This window comes from Theropithecus gelada, chromosome 9, assembly GCF_003255815.1.
Source record: "Theropithecus gelada isolate Dixy chromosome 9, Tgel_1.0, whole genome shotgun sequence".
Lineage (NCBI taxonomy): Eukaryota > Metazoa > Chordata > Mammalia > Primates > Cercopithecidae > Theropithecus > Theropithecus gelada.
Genome location: NC_037677.1, coordinates 126,597,413 through 126,613,386, shown reverse-complemented (window position 1 = coordinate 126,613,386; position 15,974 = coordinate 126,597,413). Strand labels below are relative to the sequence as shown.

The 15,974-nt window shown below is 38.9% G+C and overlaps 1 protein-coding gene across 1 annotated transcript in view; it reads left to right on the top strand.

The window, feature by feature from the left end:
- C9H10orf143 (chromosome 9 C10orf143 homolog) overlaps window positions 1-15,974 on the top strand; it is a 48,796-nt gene that overhangs the window by 21,258 nt on the left and 11,564 nt on the right. The window contains exons 2-3 of the mRNA XM_025397032.1: window positions 11,810-11,974; window positions 12,083-12,145. Of these exons, the coding sequence (XP_025252817.1) occupies window positions 11,810-11,974; window positions 12,083-12,145 (228 nt within the window). The remainder of the gene's footprint in view (window positions 1-11,809; window positions 11,975-12,082; window positions 12,146-15,974) is intronic.

Genomic DNA, 15,974 nt, shown 5'->3' with positions numbered 1-15,974 from the left:
TAAGTGTTCATTTCTGGACTTTCAGTTCTGTGCCATTGAACAGTATGTTCATCCTTATGCCAATACCATATTGATTACTGGAGCTGTATATTAAGTTTCTATTATATTAAGTTTTGAAGTTTTTAAAATACATTGTTTAGTTCCTAGTGCTTCTTTAGGTGTATTTTTCAGTCTTCTCTCTCCACCTAGCCTGAAAGCAGACTTAAGACCCAGCTCGGTCATTTCATATCACCAGACTTCGGGCAAGTTGGCTAAGGTTTTGTTTTTTGTTTTTTGTTTTTTTTTTAAACTTCTTTTTCCTCATCTATAAAGTAGAAATAGAACTCCATACTCCTCCATTGTCACAGGATTATTGTGAGGATCAAATGAAATAACGAATGTGGAAACATCTAAACTAGTTTTCTGTAAATGCAAAGGACATTTATTAGGCTGTGCCTGTTGCAAGTAAATGTGCATAACTGCTTCCTTAAGATCCTTAATTTATTCAGGACTATAACTTATGCTTACAGTGTGCTTGGTAAACCTTGCAAGCCTAAAATTAATCCTCAACAAGTCCAGTGTGTTCATTTATGTCTTTTTCAGAATCAAAGTAGAAGAGTGGTTTTTCTTTAATCTTCTCCATTATCTCAAGATAAGTAGCTCCCCTAGAATTCAGTTGCCCTCTTACTTTGAGTGTTGGCTTGTTCATATCAGAACTTGCCTTCTCTTTGCCAAGCTAGACTTGGTCAAGAGTGTGGACTGAAAGCTTGAGTGTAGTAGGCCCAGGAGTCTTTTTTAAAAAAGTATCAAGATGTTAAGATCCGGCCGGGCGCGGTGGCTCAACCCTGTAATCCCAGCACTTTGGGAGGCCGAGGCGGGTGGATCACGAGGTCAGGAGATCGAGACCATCCTGGCTAACATGGTGAAACCCCGTCTCTACTAAAAATACAAAAAACTAGCCGGGCGTGGTGGCGGGTGCCTGTAGTCCCAGCTACTCGGAGGCTGAGGCAGGAGAATGGCGTAAACCCGGGAGGCGGAGCTTGCAGTGAGCCGAGATCGCGCCACTGCACTCCAGCCTGGGTGACACAGCGAGACTCCGTCTCAAAAAAAAAAAAGATGTTAAGATCCAGTTGGTGAAAGCCCCAGTGTGCCCTGGTAATGCAGGAGTTGAGTGTGAGAATCCTAACTTCTGCTCCTCCTTAGTGGATGCAGTTCCAAATGTCATAGAAAGAACCTCCTAATAGTACCAGATCATTCTCCCAATGAAAATGTCATAGGGAAGGAATCTTTACTTGATGGAAAGAATGCTTTCTTCCTAAATGGCAGTCTGTGGGGCCTTCTGAATCTTGCTCCATCCAGCATTCCTATTGTATGTTCAGACCAATGGGCATGCATGTCAGCTGCTTCATCTAGCAGAACTAACTTTATCATGGTAGGACTTGGACTAAACTGAACTGAAGAAACTTCCCTCAGCCGACTGTTCCTGGTACCTATGGACTTAATTACCCAGCATTACACACTTATACTACAAATGATCTTCAGCATAAGGGCCATTAGTCAATAAAAATTCTCAAAATGAGAAGATATTATTTTATTTTATATAAAATATATTTCCTTGTGGACTTATTAATTGCATTACTGATTTCTAATGATTTCCTTTGTTATTTTATTTAAAGAATTAATATTTTTTTTGAAATGGAGTTTCCCTCTTGTTGCCCAGGCTGGAGTTGCCCAGGCTGGAATTACAGGCACGTACCACCACGCCCAGCTAATTTTTGTATGTTTAGTAGCGACGGGGTTTCACCATGTTGGCCAGGCTGGTCTCGAACTCCTGATCTCAGGTGATCCACCCACCTTGGCCTCCCAAAGTGCTGGGATTACAGGCGTGAGCCACTGCACCTGGCCAGCTCCTTTGGTATTTTAGTTTGCTGTATATTTGCTTAACTCATATGGTAGCTCACGTATTAACACATGTAATACATATGCTTAATCCAGTGTGTTTGATGTTGAAGAGTGTGCCATTTTCTTGCTTTGCTGACTGAAGAGAGTATGTGGTACTTTTCTGTTGAAGAGGTCAGAGAACCATGCATCTTCTCTATTCTCCACCCTCCTGTTGAGCCCAGAGTGGAGGCTGCCAGCATGGCCGAGCCCCACCGGCGGCAGAGCTGGCGCTGGGCTCTGCTCACCCTGCTCCCTGTTCTCCGGCTCTGCTGTATGTTTCTGGGGGCTTTGGGGAAATGTCCCCTGTCCGGTTTGTATAAGGGCTGGCTCTTCTCAGCACAGAAACCAAGGCTTTGAATCTCATCTCTGGCAAACTGTTAGGTCTTCAACCCCCTATCCCTTAATAGACACTTCATTCATTAAGCTCACTTTGAACCATCACCTCCAATAAAGGAAGAAGTCCCCTCCAACAAATGGTTGGTCTTGCCTCCTCAAGACAGACAGCGAGGCTGCCTGAGACCTGTGGCAGCTTCGTGTGTTTCTATCATTGAGGCAGCACCATCCCTGTTTGCTATTTTAATTTAGCATCCTTTGAAACAGCGTCTATTTCTCGGCCACGCTCCTGCTTCACCTTTCTCTGATAAGGATGCTGGTCACTTGTTCTATTCTAGTTATTGTTATGTAATGGGGTCTTTGTGTATACTTAGGATTTTCATTTCATTCATATAGTGCAAGTGTCTTTTTAGCTTGACGTAAGTCTTCATCTGCCTTTGCGAAGGCTGACAGATCTTCTCGTTCAACATAAGCAGCCCTAGATGTAAATGCCTCTGTGGCAGTCATTTTTCTTTGTCCAGGCCAATCCATGACAACTGAACTATTTGCCAAGTAAGTGTATAGATCAATATCGTATGTGGTCAGCTCTCAATAATCCACAGTAAGTAACAGAAAATATGAATAAATTAATTCACTCTGCTGGCTGAGTGCCACTGAGGCGTCATCCTCACGTTCCCTAGTGGAACCCACGCTCTGCTCGCCTCGGTGGCAGAGTATGGCTTGGCTCTCCTTTCTCCTACTACAGGCTGTGGGGACTCTGGCCCTTCAGTCTCCTGCGCCCCTTGAAGAATGTCAGCTTATCATTGCAGATAATCACAAGTCTGCTGACCTTCATGTGCCAAGGGTCATTCAGCCACACAGAAAAGGTGTAGAATATAGTTTCATAAGTGTTGTAAATTTCATCCAGAAAGTACAGGTTCTCATTCATATTCATGCATGCCTGTTTGCTTTCCTTTTGAGTAAGTCCCATGTTATTGAGAAAAGAGGAAGGGAAATAATATTATTGCTATTAGCCGACTGTGGTGTTACTGATGGGGAAAAATTGAAACTTGTAAAATTATGTGGGGAATACTTAATATTTCCACTTTTCCCCTTTAATCCAGATGATTGAAAGTTGACAGCAAACCAGTTTTAACATAATACACCTCCTTTTGCACTGTAAGGATTGAGCAGATCCTGAATAACCAGAGATTGAAAGCCTTGGTCTTAGTTCTTCAAACTGTCATCCAACTAAGGTGAAGGCATAGAAGGCTGCATTATTTGCAAAAGTCCTAAAGATGATTAATATGATTGCTGTAATATATGGCAGAATAAGGATTGAATATATTTTGATATGCTACAAATCAAATACATATTCCATGGAAATCAGATTTAACTAGTGTGCACAGGAGAGCCTACAGTTAAATTAAAAGAAGAAAAAGAGGAAGACAATAACAACTTAATAAGCTCTAGGAACAGGAGAGTACGTTTGTGTGGAGACGCCAAGGAGGCTGCACGGGAGGGGAACTCGCATGGACCTGTGTGTGATGTGGTTGCTGGGGCTGTTAACCTAGTGTAGGTTTCTCCTGTGGAAACACAGTGGCCAGTTCTTGGCAAGTGGTGATTCTACTCTGCTAGTTACATGGCATTGAAAGTATTTTGCATGGTTTATTTTAAGCAGGATATTGGCAATTTAGAAACACTGGAGTAGGGTGTCTAGGATATGAAGAGTCTGAAGAACATCTCTGAAATGGAATAATGAGAGAGACTAGGGATGTCTGGTTGGAGAGAACAAGCCTCCAAAGTGTCTGAGAATGATCATCAAATATGTGAATGTTTATCTCATACACAAGTGGCTTTGTTTATTTTATGTTGCTCAAAGGGGAATAATTAGAAACAGTGGGTTGAGGTTGTGAGAAGGCAGTTTGATTTAGATCAGTATTTCTCTCACATTAGGGATGCAAGTATATATTTTTTTCATTTTAAAAAACTTGTTATTTTGAAATAGTTTTAGACATACCGAAAGGTTGCAAAAACATAGTATAGAGAGTTCATATACATCCTTCACTTAAGCTTGTTAACGATCTTAGTATAGTTAGCAAGCCATGAAATTAAAGTTGGTGTGGTACTGTTAACTATAGACCTTATTCCAATTTTACCAGTTTTTCCACTAATATCCTTTTTCTGTTGCAAGATCTAACCTAGGATCCCACATTATATTTAGTTGTTGTGTTTCCTTCCTCTCTTCCAATCTGTGACACTTTGGCCGTCTGTTAGGACCTCGACACTTAGTGATTATTGGTTAGTTATTTTGTTGTCCCACATTTTCTTATGATTAGAGTCAGGGTGTGCGTTTTTGGCATGAGTACTGCAGAAGTGATGTTGTGCCATCTTGTACATTGTGTGGAGGAGGTTCATGGTTTTGTGTCCCATTACTGCTGTTGTTCACCTTGTCACTTGATTACGATGGTTTTATCCATTGTAAAGTTACTATTTTTCTCTTTATAATTAATACGAATCTTGGGGAAGATAGTTTGAGGCTGTGCAAACATCAATTTCTCCTTAAACTTTTGCCTCCTGATTTTAGCATCTATTATTAGATCTTGCCCACAATAATTTTTACTGTGATATTTACTTAATGCATGTCCCTCTTTCCTTTTGCATTTATTAATTAGAATTCAACTATAAGGAAGTCCTATCCCTTCTCACCTATTTATTTCCTCAATTATTTTTGATATGGGTAGACTAATAGGCATTTACATTCTTCTGTGGATTATCCAGTGCTGTTTTTATTTATTTTATTGGTTAAATCATCCCAGCTTTGGCCAATAGGAAGTCCTTCCTTTGACATGCCCTCATTTTACAAGAACTTTCTAAGGTTTTGGCCCATAAAGTGTTTCAGGCTCATCTTCTATTTTCCCTGCTGCTTCCCTGAATCAGCTGCTTCCCATGGAGTCCAGATTCCTTTTATGGGAAAATGGTATTTAGAAACCAATTTCTAGGTGCTAAGTATAATCTTGCTACTAGGATGCCATTGTCCTTAGTGGACACAGCTAGGATATATATACATATGTGTGTGTTTATGTGTATGTGTATATCACCCCCCCACACAGTAACCCACACATACATATCTTTATATATTTCTATATCTCTGTCTGGATATGTATTAAAAATTCTAATCCAACACCACTGGGTTCATTGTAGCCTCTCCCTTTTCTGTATTTGTAGCTTATTTCTTCAACAATGAGAAACTTAGCTCTTATTATTTATGATGTATTTACTTACCTATCCAGTGCCAATAAAGTAATTTCAAAATTGCTAACCCTGTAATAAACACATTTACTAGCTAGAGTACAGCATTTCTATACAGTGCTTTTTGTCTTTATTTAGCCTTTGATTTTCCAGTCAAAATAGTTTTTTTTGTTTTTTTTTTTTTTTTTTAGACGGAGCCTCGCTCTGTTGCCCAGGTTGGAGTGCAGTGGCGTGATCTCGGCTCACTGCAGCCTTGACCTCCCAGGTTCAAGCAATTCTTCTGCCTCAGCCTCCCGAGTAGCTGGGACTACAGGCGCCTGCCACCACACCTGGCTAATATTTTTGTTGTGTATTTTTAGTAGAGATAGGGTTTTACCATATTGGCCAGGCTAGTCTCAAACTCCTGACCTTGTGATCTGCTCGCCTTGGCCTGCCAACGTGCTGGGATTACAGGCATGAGCTACCACACCTGGCCCAAAATAGTATTTTTTAAAGTTATTTGGGGTAGTTGTTTTCAGTGTGGCTATGTTACTTATTTGTAATGTAGTTAGGTTCATTATTTTTGTATTCCACTTGGGTTCCCCTCCCTCGATGTCCTGGTTTACTTAGATTTTTCCCTTCCTTTTTGGCATGTGAAATGTTACTCTGGTGCTTCAATGCAGAGCTATATGCTCCTCTTCATTTCTGTTCCCATGCTACCCTTTTCCCCAAACCTTTCGTACCCACTGTCTATAGGAAAGCAGTCTCTTTCATTTCTCAAATATCCTTCCTGTATTTCTTTTGCAGAAATGAGCAGATAGTGTCTATTTTCTTATAACCTCTTCTTTCTTACACAAAGGATGGCATATTATAGATACTCTTTTGCACTTTGTGTTTTTCACTTAACAATGTTTTCTGGAAATCACTGTAGACCAGTTCATGGAAATCTTCCTCTTCCTTTTCTCAGTTGCATAGTACTTCATTGCTTAGAAGTACCATAGTTTATCTAACCACTCTCCGGTGTAGGGGCATTTAGGTTGTTTCCAATATATTGCATTATTGAAGAACTCTGTGCAAATGTGCTTTTTCCCCACATTGTTGGAGGTGTATGTTTACAGTAGATTCTAGAGTTGTAATTGCTGGGTTAAAAACTGTGCATATAGCTTTGTTAGGTATTGCCAAATTTCCCTGCATTAATTTGCATTCTCACCAGCAAAGTGGGAGGTGCCTGTTTTCCTGCAGCCTCACCAACAGGGGCTATATCACATTCTACAATTTTTGCCCTTCTGATGATACATGATATCTTGATGTTATCTTAATTTGTATTTCTTTAAATATGAGTGCGTTGGAACACTTTTTTCATGTTTGAGGACCATTTTAATAGCTTTTGTAAATTGTTTATGTCTTTTCTCCATTTATCTTTCAGGTTTTTGGTCCTTTGTCAGTCAGCTTTTGTAATAGTTTCTTATATTCAGGTTGTTCACCCTTTTTCTGTGATATATGTTGCAAACATTTTTCTTCCTTTTTTATCAGTTATCTCTTGATGTTGTTTAGGATTTTTTTGTTTGTTTGGCCCTACAGAAGTTTTTATTTTCATATAGTAAAACTTACCAATCTTGATTTTCTTGCCTCTGTATTTTGAATCATATTTATTGCCTCTGTATTTGAATCAGTTAGAAAATCTTTCCCTACACCAAGATTAGAGAATTCACTCATATTTTCTCCTAGGAATTGGATAGTTCTTTATAATTAGACCTTTTGCATTCAGGTCCCTGATGCATCTGGTTTGGTTTTGTATGTGGTTGTATTAGTCTGTTTTCATGCTGCTGATAAAGACATACTGGAGACTGGGTAATTTATTTAAAAAAAAAAAAAAAGACGTTTAATGGACTCAAAGTTCCATGTGCCTGGGGAGGCCTCACAATCATTGCAGGTGAAAGACACATCTCACATGGCAGCAGACATGAGAGAGAATGAGAACCAAGCTAAAGGGGAGCCCCTTATAAAAACATCAGATCTTGTGAGACTTATTCACTAACACGAGGACAGTATGGGGGAACCGCCCCCATGATTCAATTATCCCCTACTGGGTCCCTCCCACAACATGTGGGAATTATAGGAGCTACAATTCAAAATGAGATTTGGGTAGGGACACAGCCAAACCACGTCATGGTGTGAGGTGCAGATCTAAATTTCTTTTCTCCAAATGTTTCCAAGTTGTCCCAGCACCGTATATTAAAAAGTACATCCTGCTGGGCACAGTGGCTCATGCCTATAATCCCAGCAATTTGGGAGGCCGAGATGGGAGGATTACTTGAGGCCAGGAGTGTGAGACCAGCCTGGTCAACATAGTGATACCTTATCCCTTAAAAAAAAAAATGAAAATTATATATGTAAATATGAAAAGTCCATCCTTATCACAGTGATTTGAAGCCAAACTTTCATATATATTTTGATTTCTATCTGGACTTTTAATGCTACCACACTGGTCTGTTTGTCTCCTTGTGTGCCACTGTGTTTAATTATGGAGTCTCTATGGTTTGTTTTCATGTCCAGGAGTTGTTTCATTTTTTTCTTCAGGGTTTTCCTAGCTCTTCTTGCTTATTCGTTTTTCATTGTGACCATTAGTATCAACTAATGTAACTCTGTAAAATAGTTTACTGGGATTTTTACTGGGATTATATTGAATTTACAAATTAATTTAGGGAGAACTGTCATTTTTATAATGCTGGGTTATCCTATCCAAGAATTGGGGATGTCCTTTCTCTTGTTCATATCTACTTTAGTGTCTTTCAAGAATGTCTTACATTCTTCTTGTATAGATTTTGTGAAATTCTTGTGAAATTTGTTCCTAGATATTTAATCCTTGTTGCAATTATTTTAAATGGAATTTTCTCTGATTATTATTTTGTATTTGAAAGCTATTGATTTTTGTATGTTAATTCTGTATTAGTGAATTCTTTTATTGTTTGAGTTAGTTTTATCATTGATTCTCTGGGGATTTCCACATATGTATGGTTATCAACTGCAAATAGAAGTGGTTTTACTACTTTACCCCTTCTTATAATGCTGATTGATTTCTCGCGTCTCAGTATATTGGGTAATACCTCTCATACAATGTTGAACAGAAACAGAGACAGTGAGCATCTTTGCCCTGTTCCTGATAGTAGTAGAAATGCTATTCGTTTTTCCTCATTTAGTAATGAATTAAGGAATGTGTATTTTATTAATTTAACAGTATAACCCTCAATTCCTGTGTTCTTTAACTTTTATCATAAATAAGTTTTAAATTTTGTTAAAGGATTTTTCAGAATCTATGGAGGTCATCACACTATTTCCTTATGTTTATTAATATAGTACATTATATTAAGAGTTTTCTAATACTTTGAATATCTTAGACCTCATTTCATATTTTTACATCGATATTGAGCAATTGATTGGTGCATAATTGTATTTTCTTGTTCTTTCTGTCTGGTTTATCAGTGTTACATTTGCTTCATTAAAGGAGACAGTGTGCTAGACTCTTCTTCATAGAGCATTGGCATTACCTGGCCTTTGAAGGTTTGGGAGAATTCCCCTGGGAAACCATGTGGTCCTGGGGCTTCTTGTGGGTAGTCACTTAATAACTCTTTCTGTTTCTTCTGGGAAATCATCAGTTTAAACTTTCTAACTCTAATGGGATCAGTTTTGGTAATCAGACTATCCTTAGGAAGTTATCAGTTAATCTACATTTTTCAAATTCACTTGCATAGAGGTCTGTGAAATAGTCCCTTAAGATTTTTAGAATTTCTTGTTTCATTGGTTATTTCCCCTGGGTCCTTTCTTATTTTCTACTTTTGTATTCACTCCTCCTTTTTCTTGAGTAACTTAACTAGTGGTTTGTCTACCTTTTTTCCCTCTAAAAACCAGGATTTATATTTGTACATTAGATCTACTGTTTTTCTGTTCTCCACCTCATTAATTTTATCTTATCTGTTCTTTTTTTCTCATTAATTTTAGCTTTTTCCTTCATGTTTTCTTTGTGTATTATTTTGATTTGCTTTCTTGTTCTTTTCCTAGTTTTTATGAGCTGGGAATTACTATTGTTATTATTTGTTTTTTGAGACAGTCTCGCTCTGTTACCCAGGGTAGAGTGCAATGGCATGATCTCAGCTCCCTTCAGCCTCAGCCTTCTGGGCTCAATCTTCCCGCCTCAGCCTCCTGAGTAGTTGGGACTACAGGTGCACCACCATGCCTGGCTAATTTTTATATTTTTTGGTAGAGACAGGGTTTCACCATGTTGCCCAGGTTGGTCTCAAACTCCTGGCCTCAAGCGATCTGCCTGCCTTAGCCTCCCAAAGTGCTGTTACAGGCGTGAGCCACCGTGCCTGGCTGGGAATTATTAACTTTCATTCTTTCATTTTTATTGATAAAAGTGTCAGTGCAATGAATTTTTCTCTGATTACTGTTTTAAATGTATTTCATGGATTCTGATATGTAGTGTTTTCATTGTAATTATTTTTTAAAAATTCTTTCCTCTCAGTTGGTGACCTAAGAAATAATAAGACTCTTAAATTTCCAGGCGGAAGTGCCTTTCCATGTTTTTGTTTTTGTTAATTATTGATAGTTTATTGCATTATAATCAGAAAGTATTGGTTACATTTCTACCCTATGGAAATCATGGTTTTTTCCTTTAATGCCATCAGTGGTGACTGTGCTGTGGGTTCTTGAGAGGAATGTGTATACTCTGTTATCAGGGTACAGAGTTCAATATATATGTCCATAAGGTCAACCTTTGTTGATTATGTTGTTTAGATCTATCTCCTGACTTGTTTTCTGTATACTTGCTCTGCCTTGTACCGAGAATGGTGTATGAAACCTCCTATTATTAGTATGTTTCTAACAGTGTTTGTTCACATCTCCTGTAGTCTTTGTTTGATAAAGGTTTTGGTTATATTATTCGGCTCATAGTGTTCATGAGCATTCTGTCTTCACTGTGAACTGTGGCTTTTAGCGTTAAAAAAAAAGTCCTTGGTTGTATTCACACTTTGGAGCTTGTGTTCTATGTGATCTGCTCCTGCTCTCTTTTTGTTTTTATTTCTCTAGTATACTTTGGTCCATCCTTTTTATTTGTAGCCCTTCAGAATCACTTGATTTTAAGTGTGTCCCTTGTATACAGTGTATAGTTGGGTCTTGTTCTTTTAAAATTTTGGATGTAGAAGGATTTGTATTTTCTAGTGATTATTTGTGTTTAAACCTATTTAATATCCTTGGGTTCCCTGTTTTATTATTTAACCCTTCATTGTCCAATTCTCAGTTTTTTTCAGCATCAGTTAATACTCACCTATTGCTTATACAATAATGAACTATACAATAATGAGAACTCTTCTTCCTTTTCCTTCATCTCCCATTTTTAATGCATCATTTCTAGTCATAAGGTTTCTATATTGTATAAATGCATTAAGTGAAAAAAGTTCATTAAGAATATATTAAATAATAATAGCACAGATAATAAACACATTTTGCAAAAGTCATAAAGGTGATTTGCAAGTGGCTGAAGAAGTTGGGGAGATGCCAGTATACTATGCAGTGTGTTCTGAAATCCGGGCTGTCCAGCAGCGGGGCCTCTTGGGCTGGCTGCCAGGGCTCCTGGCGTGGATTGCTGGCCCTGGGCCAGGGTGGCCTCCATGACTGTTTACAGAGGTCCTCCTGCCTCTGAAACTCTGTGTCAGTTACAACATTGTTACTCTAAACATAGAGAAAGTCTTGGGACTTTCAAATCGAGTACTTTTTTTCTTTAGCATTAGAGGATTCCTTTTGTAATTATTTTCTTTAGTTCACATAGTAGTAAAAACCAAATGCTAACTTTCCCAAAGGTTATCAGTTATGGACTGTGTGTGCAACCTTTGAAATAAATAAAATTAATTTGCTCTTCAGTGCCAGTGAGACAGAGAAGTAGTCACATGTGAATTATTCATATTGTATTAAGAAAGTATGTAATTTGGTACTAAGCAAAAGCATATAACTAGTTTCTTGAATAAAATTTATGGGTTTTGCACATTTTCAATATCAATAAACCAGTCACCGTAGTTTATTACAAGAGTTTCAGCCAAAATTATTTGAAGTGACTATTTTAAATGTATAAAGCTAAGTAAATATCAGGCAATGCAAGAAATAATGAGGTTAAATGTAATTGATGATTGTTATTCTGAAAAGATAAAGTTTAAAATCATCTCCTCAAATGCCCTATAAAGTTTTCCAGCTCCACAGGGGTCTGTATTTGCAGCTGAAGTTTTCTGAAAGCAAATTCAATTAGAGTGTTGTGTGCTTTATGAGACCATCTAAAGTGAAATTTTGTTTGTTTCAGAAACGGGCATGCAGGAGATTAGAAGCCAGTGGGCACGAGCGTGGCTGCCACCCGGTGAACGCCTGTGTCCTGGCATCGTGGGGCCCAGAGGACCGGGAGCCTCCATCAAGAGGCTGCCCCCCAGCACCGAGGCCAGAGAGTAGCCAGGGGAGGCTAAGTACAGGGGTATGTTCCTGTTCCCACCAAACTAGTTGTGAGCATGTTGAAATATTTTAATAGAAAGTGTAAATAATCATTGTTCTGATATATCTGCAACTGTGATTTGTTAAATAGATTTCTCAGAATGGTGGAAGGAGCTCAGCCCAGCCTTGCCCAAGATGTATTGCAGGGGAATCTGTAAGTGCATTAACCTTCTTGCTGTGACATAAAAGATAGACTTCTTCTTAAATATTAGATCCATAAAACAAAGTTAATAAAAACTGCAATTACGTTTCTGAAGAATGAGGAACATAAATAAAAAGGTGAAAATTGATTTAAGCTTTTCTTAGCATTCTATCGGTATACAAACTAATTTGTGTCCAGCTTCAGATTGGAAATAGAAATTACAAATACATTTAAAATTCCTTCTAAAAAACAGGGTTTAGGGAAGGGACAAGGCCATTGGATTTGGTTAAAATAGAGAATCATTTAAGGACATCTTGGAGAAAAGATCTTTCTCATTTAATTTTCCAAATAGGAATCACCATTGCTTTTTTCTTTTCCCTGTTTATGCTTTTCTTGCATGTTTCTGTCATAAACTTCACATAAATCACAGATTTCAGAAGGGAACACAGTGTTCACATCATTAATTCAAAGTAAAGGGAGGTCAGAAACTGCCAGAGTCAGATTCTCAGTCTCTTCTATTGGGCAGAATATCATAAAGTATATATTAGCATAATAATACCTTTGTTATTAATTTTGAACTTACTCCAAGAACAAGTTAATATGTCTTTGATAACCTCTATAATTCTTGGGTTTCTTTAATTTTAAATTTGAAATCTTAATATTGCAATAAAATAGAATTATATTTAAATTCCACCTAGAAACCAGGAATTTGTGTGTGTGTGTATGTGTATTTCTGAGATTGCCCCCTAAAGATCTTTAGAGAAATGTATTGCTGTTTTTGATAAGCAAAAGATTGAGTCAATAAATTACAGAGATCCTCAATTGACATACTGTAAGCTACTGTGTTTTACAATGATAAGCACTGATTTTGTTTCAAACAAAGACCTAAAACCATGACACCCATCACCATGTCTGATGACAGGGTGAACCTCTAATTGTCTGAATTCCTTAGACAAATATGAAAACAAAGTTTAGTATGAAACTCATTCCATGAAGGTATACTTTGCTACTTTTTGTACTCTCTTTAGAAAAATTTTCATAGGTTATGTTGCATTCTATGGTGTAATTCTGAACAATGGTGAAATTAAAGATCCGGCAACTTGAATTTAGTATGTTTAGGTTGATTCACATAGCTGTTAAATATACCCTAGAATACAAATGAATAATGCTTGCTTTGAGAATCATGCCTCCATTGGGGTTGAATTCCTTGTTTGCCAATGACTGACTGATGCCTTCTTTGTCCCCCCGACCCCATTTCCATGGAATGTATCTTTCACATCCCCCCCGTCTGTTGGAAGCAAACACTTGGAATGTAGCACAGATTCTTAATGCTTTGGGAGCTTGTGTTCTGGCATGAGTGGCTTAAAGAAAAAAAAATTTAGTTCCAGCAACTGATTGGATCATTTTGGCTAATATTCTGTTTGAACAACAGTACCTATTTGATTAGGGTTTTTCCTTTCTTTATAATTCCCCAAGCTTGCCTCTGTTATGTTTCGTAGGAAATGAATCTATGAGCAGAAAACCTTCATTGATATGTAAATATCATTTTTTTTTGTTAATACTCAATATTCTTTTCATCTAAATTTCAGAAACTGACTTTAAAAAATCAGTTTCCTTTTATTTGTAGTTATTCTCAATAAAATTTCACCCAGGCTTGGGCGTTTTAATATTTACACCCACTATTTCTGAAAGTCTAATGTAAATAAAGATTGAAATGTGAATTTGAAAAGTCACACCTCTTGATATTTGAACAGACTATAGCTGCATATATCTTCTTCTTCTAATAATATGGCTAGTTTCTCTCCTAAGCTTTTAAAATAATAAGACACTATTTTTGTATTATAAAACATCAAAAGGTTCAGTGTTAAATAAAAAGCAAATAGTATTTTTAGCAATGAAAGATCCCTGGGAGTTGTGCTTAACAATAAATCACCAATGGGGCAAAATTCCAAATTTCAGAAGACTTTATTAAACTTGCAGTTCCATTCACAAATGCCTGCTTCCACCTGGACCTGCCCACTCTCCCGTGATGCCCGTAGGCGGTTCAGAATGGTTCTCTTGGTCAGAGAGAAGCCAAGGTGATGTCAGGGGTAGTTTGTGTGAAATTCCTAATGGGAAGCTTACATGTGATTCTGAGTTAATTTGGTGGCTTTTCTCCAGTAAGCTCCTTTGCATCCTGAATTCTCTAGTGTATTTTTGACCTTAGTAGGATGTCAGCTGATCTGATCTGTTCTGCTCTGAATTCTCAGTATAGCCGTCTGAGCTTGGTGGTCCTTCTGTTCCTAAGCTTTTCCTTATGTTTATGATTGAGTTGTTTCTCACACATACAAGGTTTTGACATTTCCCATATGCAAGAGTTTCCTCGGCAGACCTCTTCAACCTCATTTTCCAAGTTTGCATTTCGGTCTATTTCTGTTGACCCATTCTGGCGCATCGTAACCATTGTTACGATGGTTCAGGAGTGGCTGAGGTGGTTTCTTATAGTAATTACCGTTAGGGTTCACCTCCTGCTGTACGTTATTATTTAGGAGCATCGCCTCGTAGCCCTGTATCACCCTGCTCTTGTTATCAATGATCAAAATGAATGTGGTGAGACCTGGTCTTGCTGCATCCAGGGCGTCTGCTCCTGCCCAGGGTCAGGCTGCTTGCTCTCGCTGTTGTGCACTGTCTGGGGCTGCAAGTCCTGTAGAGGATGATTGCCATCACTAGGAGGCTTCCTTTCCTGCCACCACTGGCTCCCACGCTGGGCAGTCACCTGGGCTGCAGGCTTCCTTTCCCGGATCTGCACGGCTGGCTTGTACCCAGGCCACACAGTAACCAAGTGTAAAATGGAAATGAAGCTGCTCCTTGCAAATTCAAAGAAATTAAGTGAAAACTTAGGGGGCTGCCAGAGGTCTCCAAGATAATCAAAAAAAGGTACATGAAAAGGGGAGGAAGGTTTATAAGGCAGAACACTGTAGAAAGGATTTAGGATATTGGTTGAGGGGAGACGTGATGGTATTTCCTCAGCACCGTGTTTTCCTAGAGGTCTCTGGTCCCTGATGTTTTGTAGTCTCTCAGTGCTGGAATCCTCTGGAGAAGGGCCCACCCTCGGATCTTATTGGATCACTGGTCAGCCGTTGCCTGTTTTTTTCTCAGCTCTGACCCCCTTTCTCAGCCCCTCCTCTGTGTTGTGGAGACTGTGTTTCCCAGACTCCTTTGCTTCTGACTTCTGGGAGAATCCAGCCAACGTGAGGCATTGGCGGGACACAGTAATGCTGGGGAGAAGGAGGAGGAGGCCAGAGCATTTCTTTCTCTCTCTCTCTCAGTCCTCCCCCAGGACTCAGCTCCTGCAGAGCAGTCCCTCTCGGCCCAGCTCCTGCGAGGTCCACTGCCTCCTCACTTTGTCCTCCTGGTGAGTGTTTGGCTCCTGTACTAGTCCATTTTCATATCACTATAAAGGACTAGCTGGTGCCTGTAATCCCAGCTTGGGAGGCTGAGGCAGGAAAATCGCTTGAACCTGGGAGGTGGAGGTTGCAGTGAACCAAGATTGCGCCATTGCACTCCAGCCTGGGTGACAGACGAGACTCCATCTAAAAAAAAAAAAAAAAACTACCTGAGACTGGATAATTTATAAAGAAAAGAAGTCTAGTTGACTCACAGTTCCACAGGCTGTACAGGAAGCATGGCTGGGAGGCCTCAGGAAACTTACAATCCTGGTGGAAGGTGACGGGGAAGCAAGCATGCCTTACCATGGCAGCAGGAGAGAGACAGCCAGAGGGGAAGTGCCACACACTTTCAAACAACCGATCTCATGAGAACTCACTATCACAAGAACAGCAAGGGGAAGTCTGCTCCCATG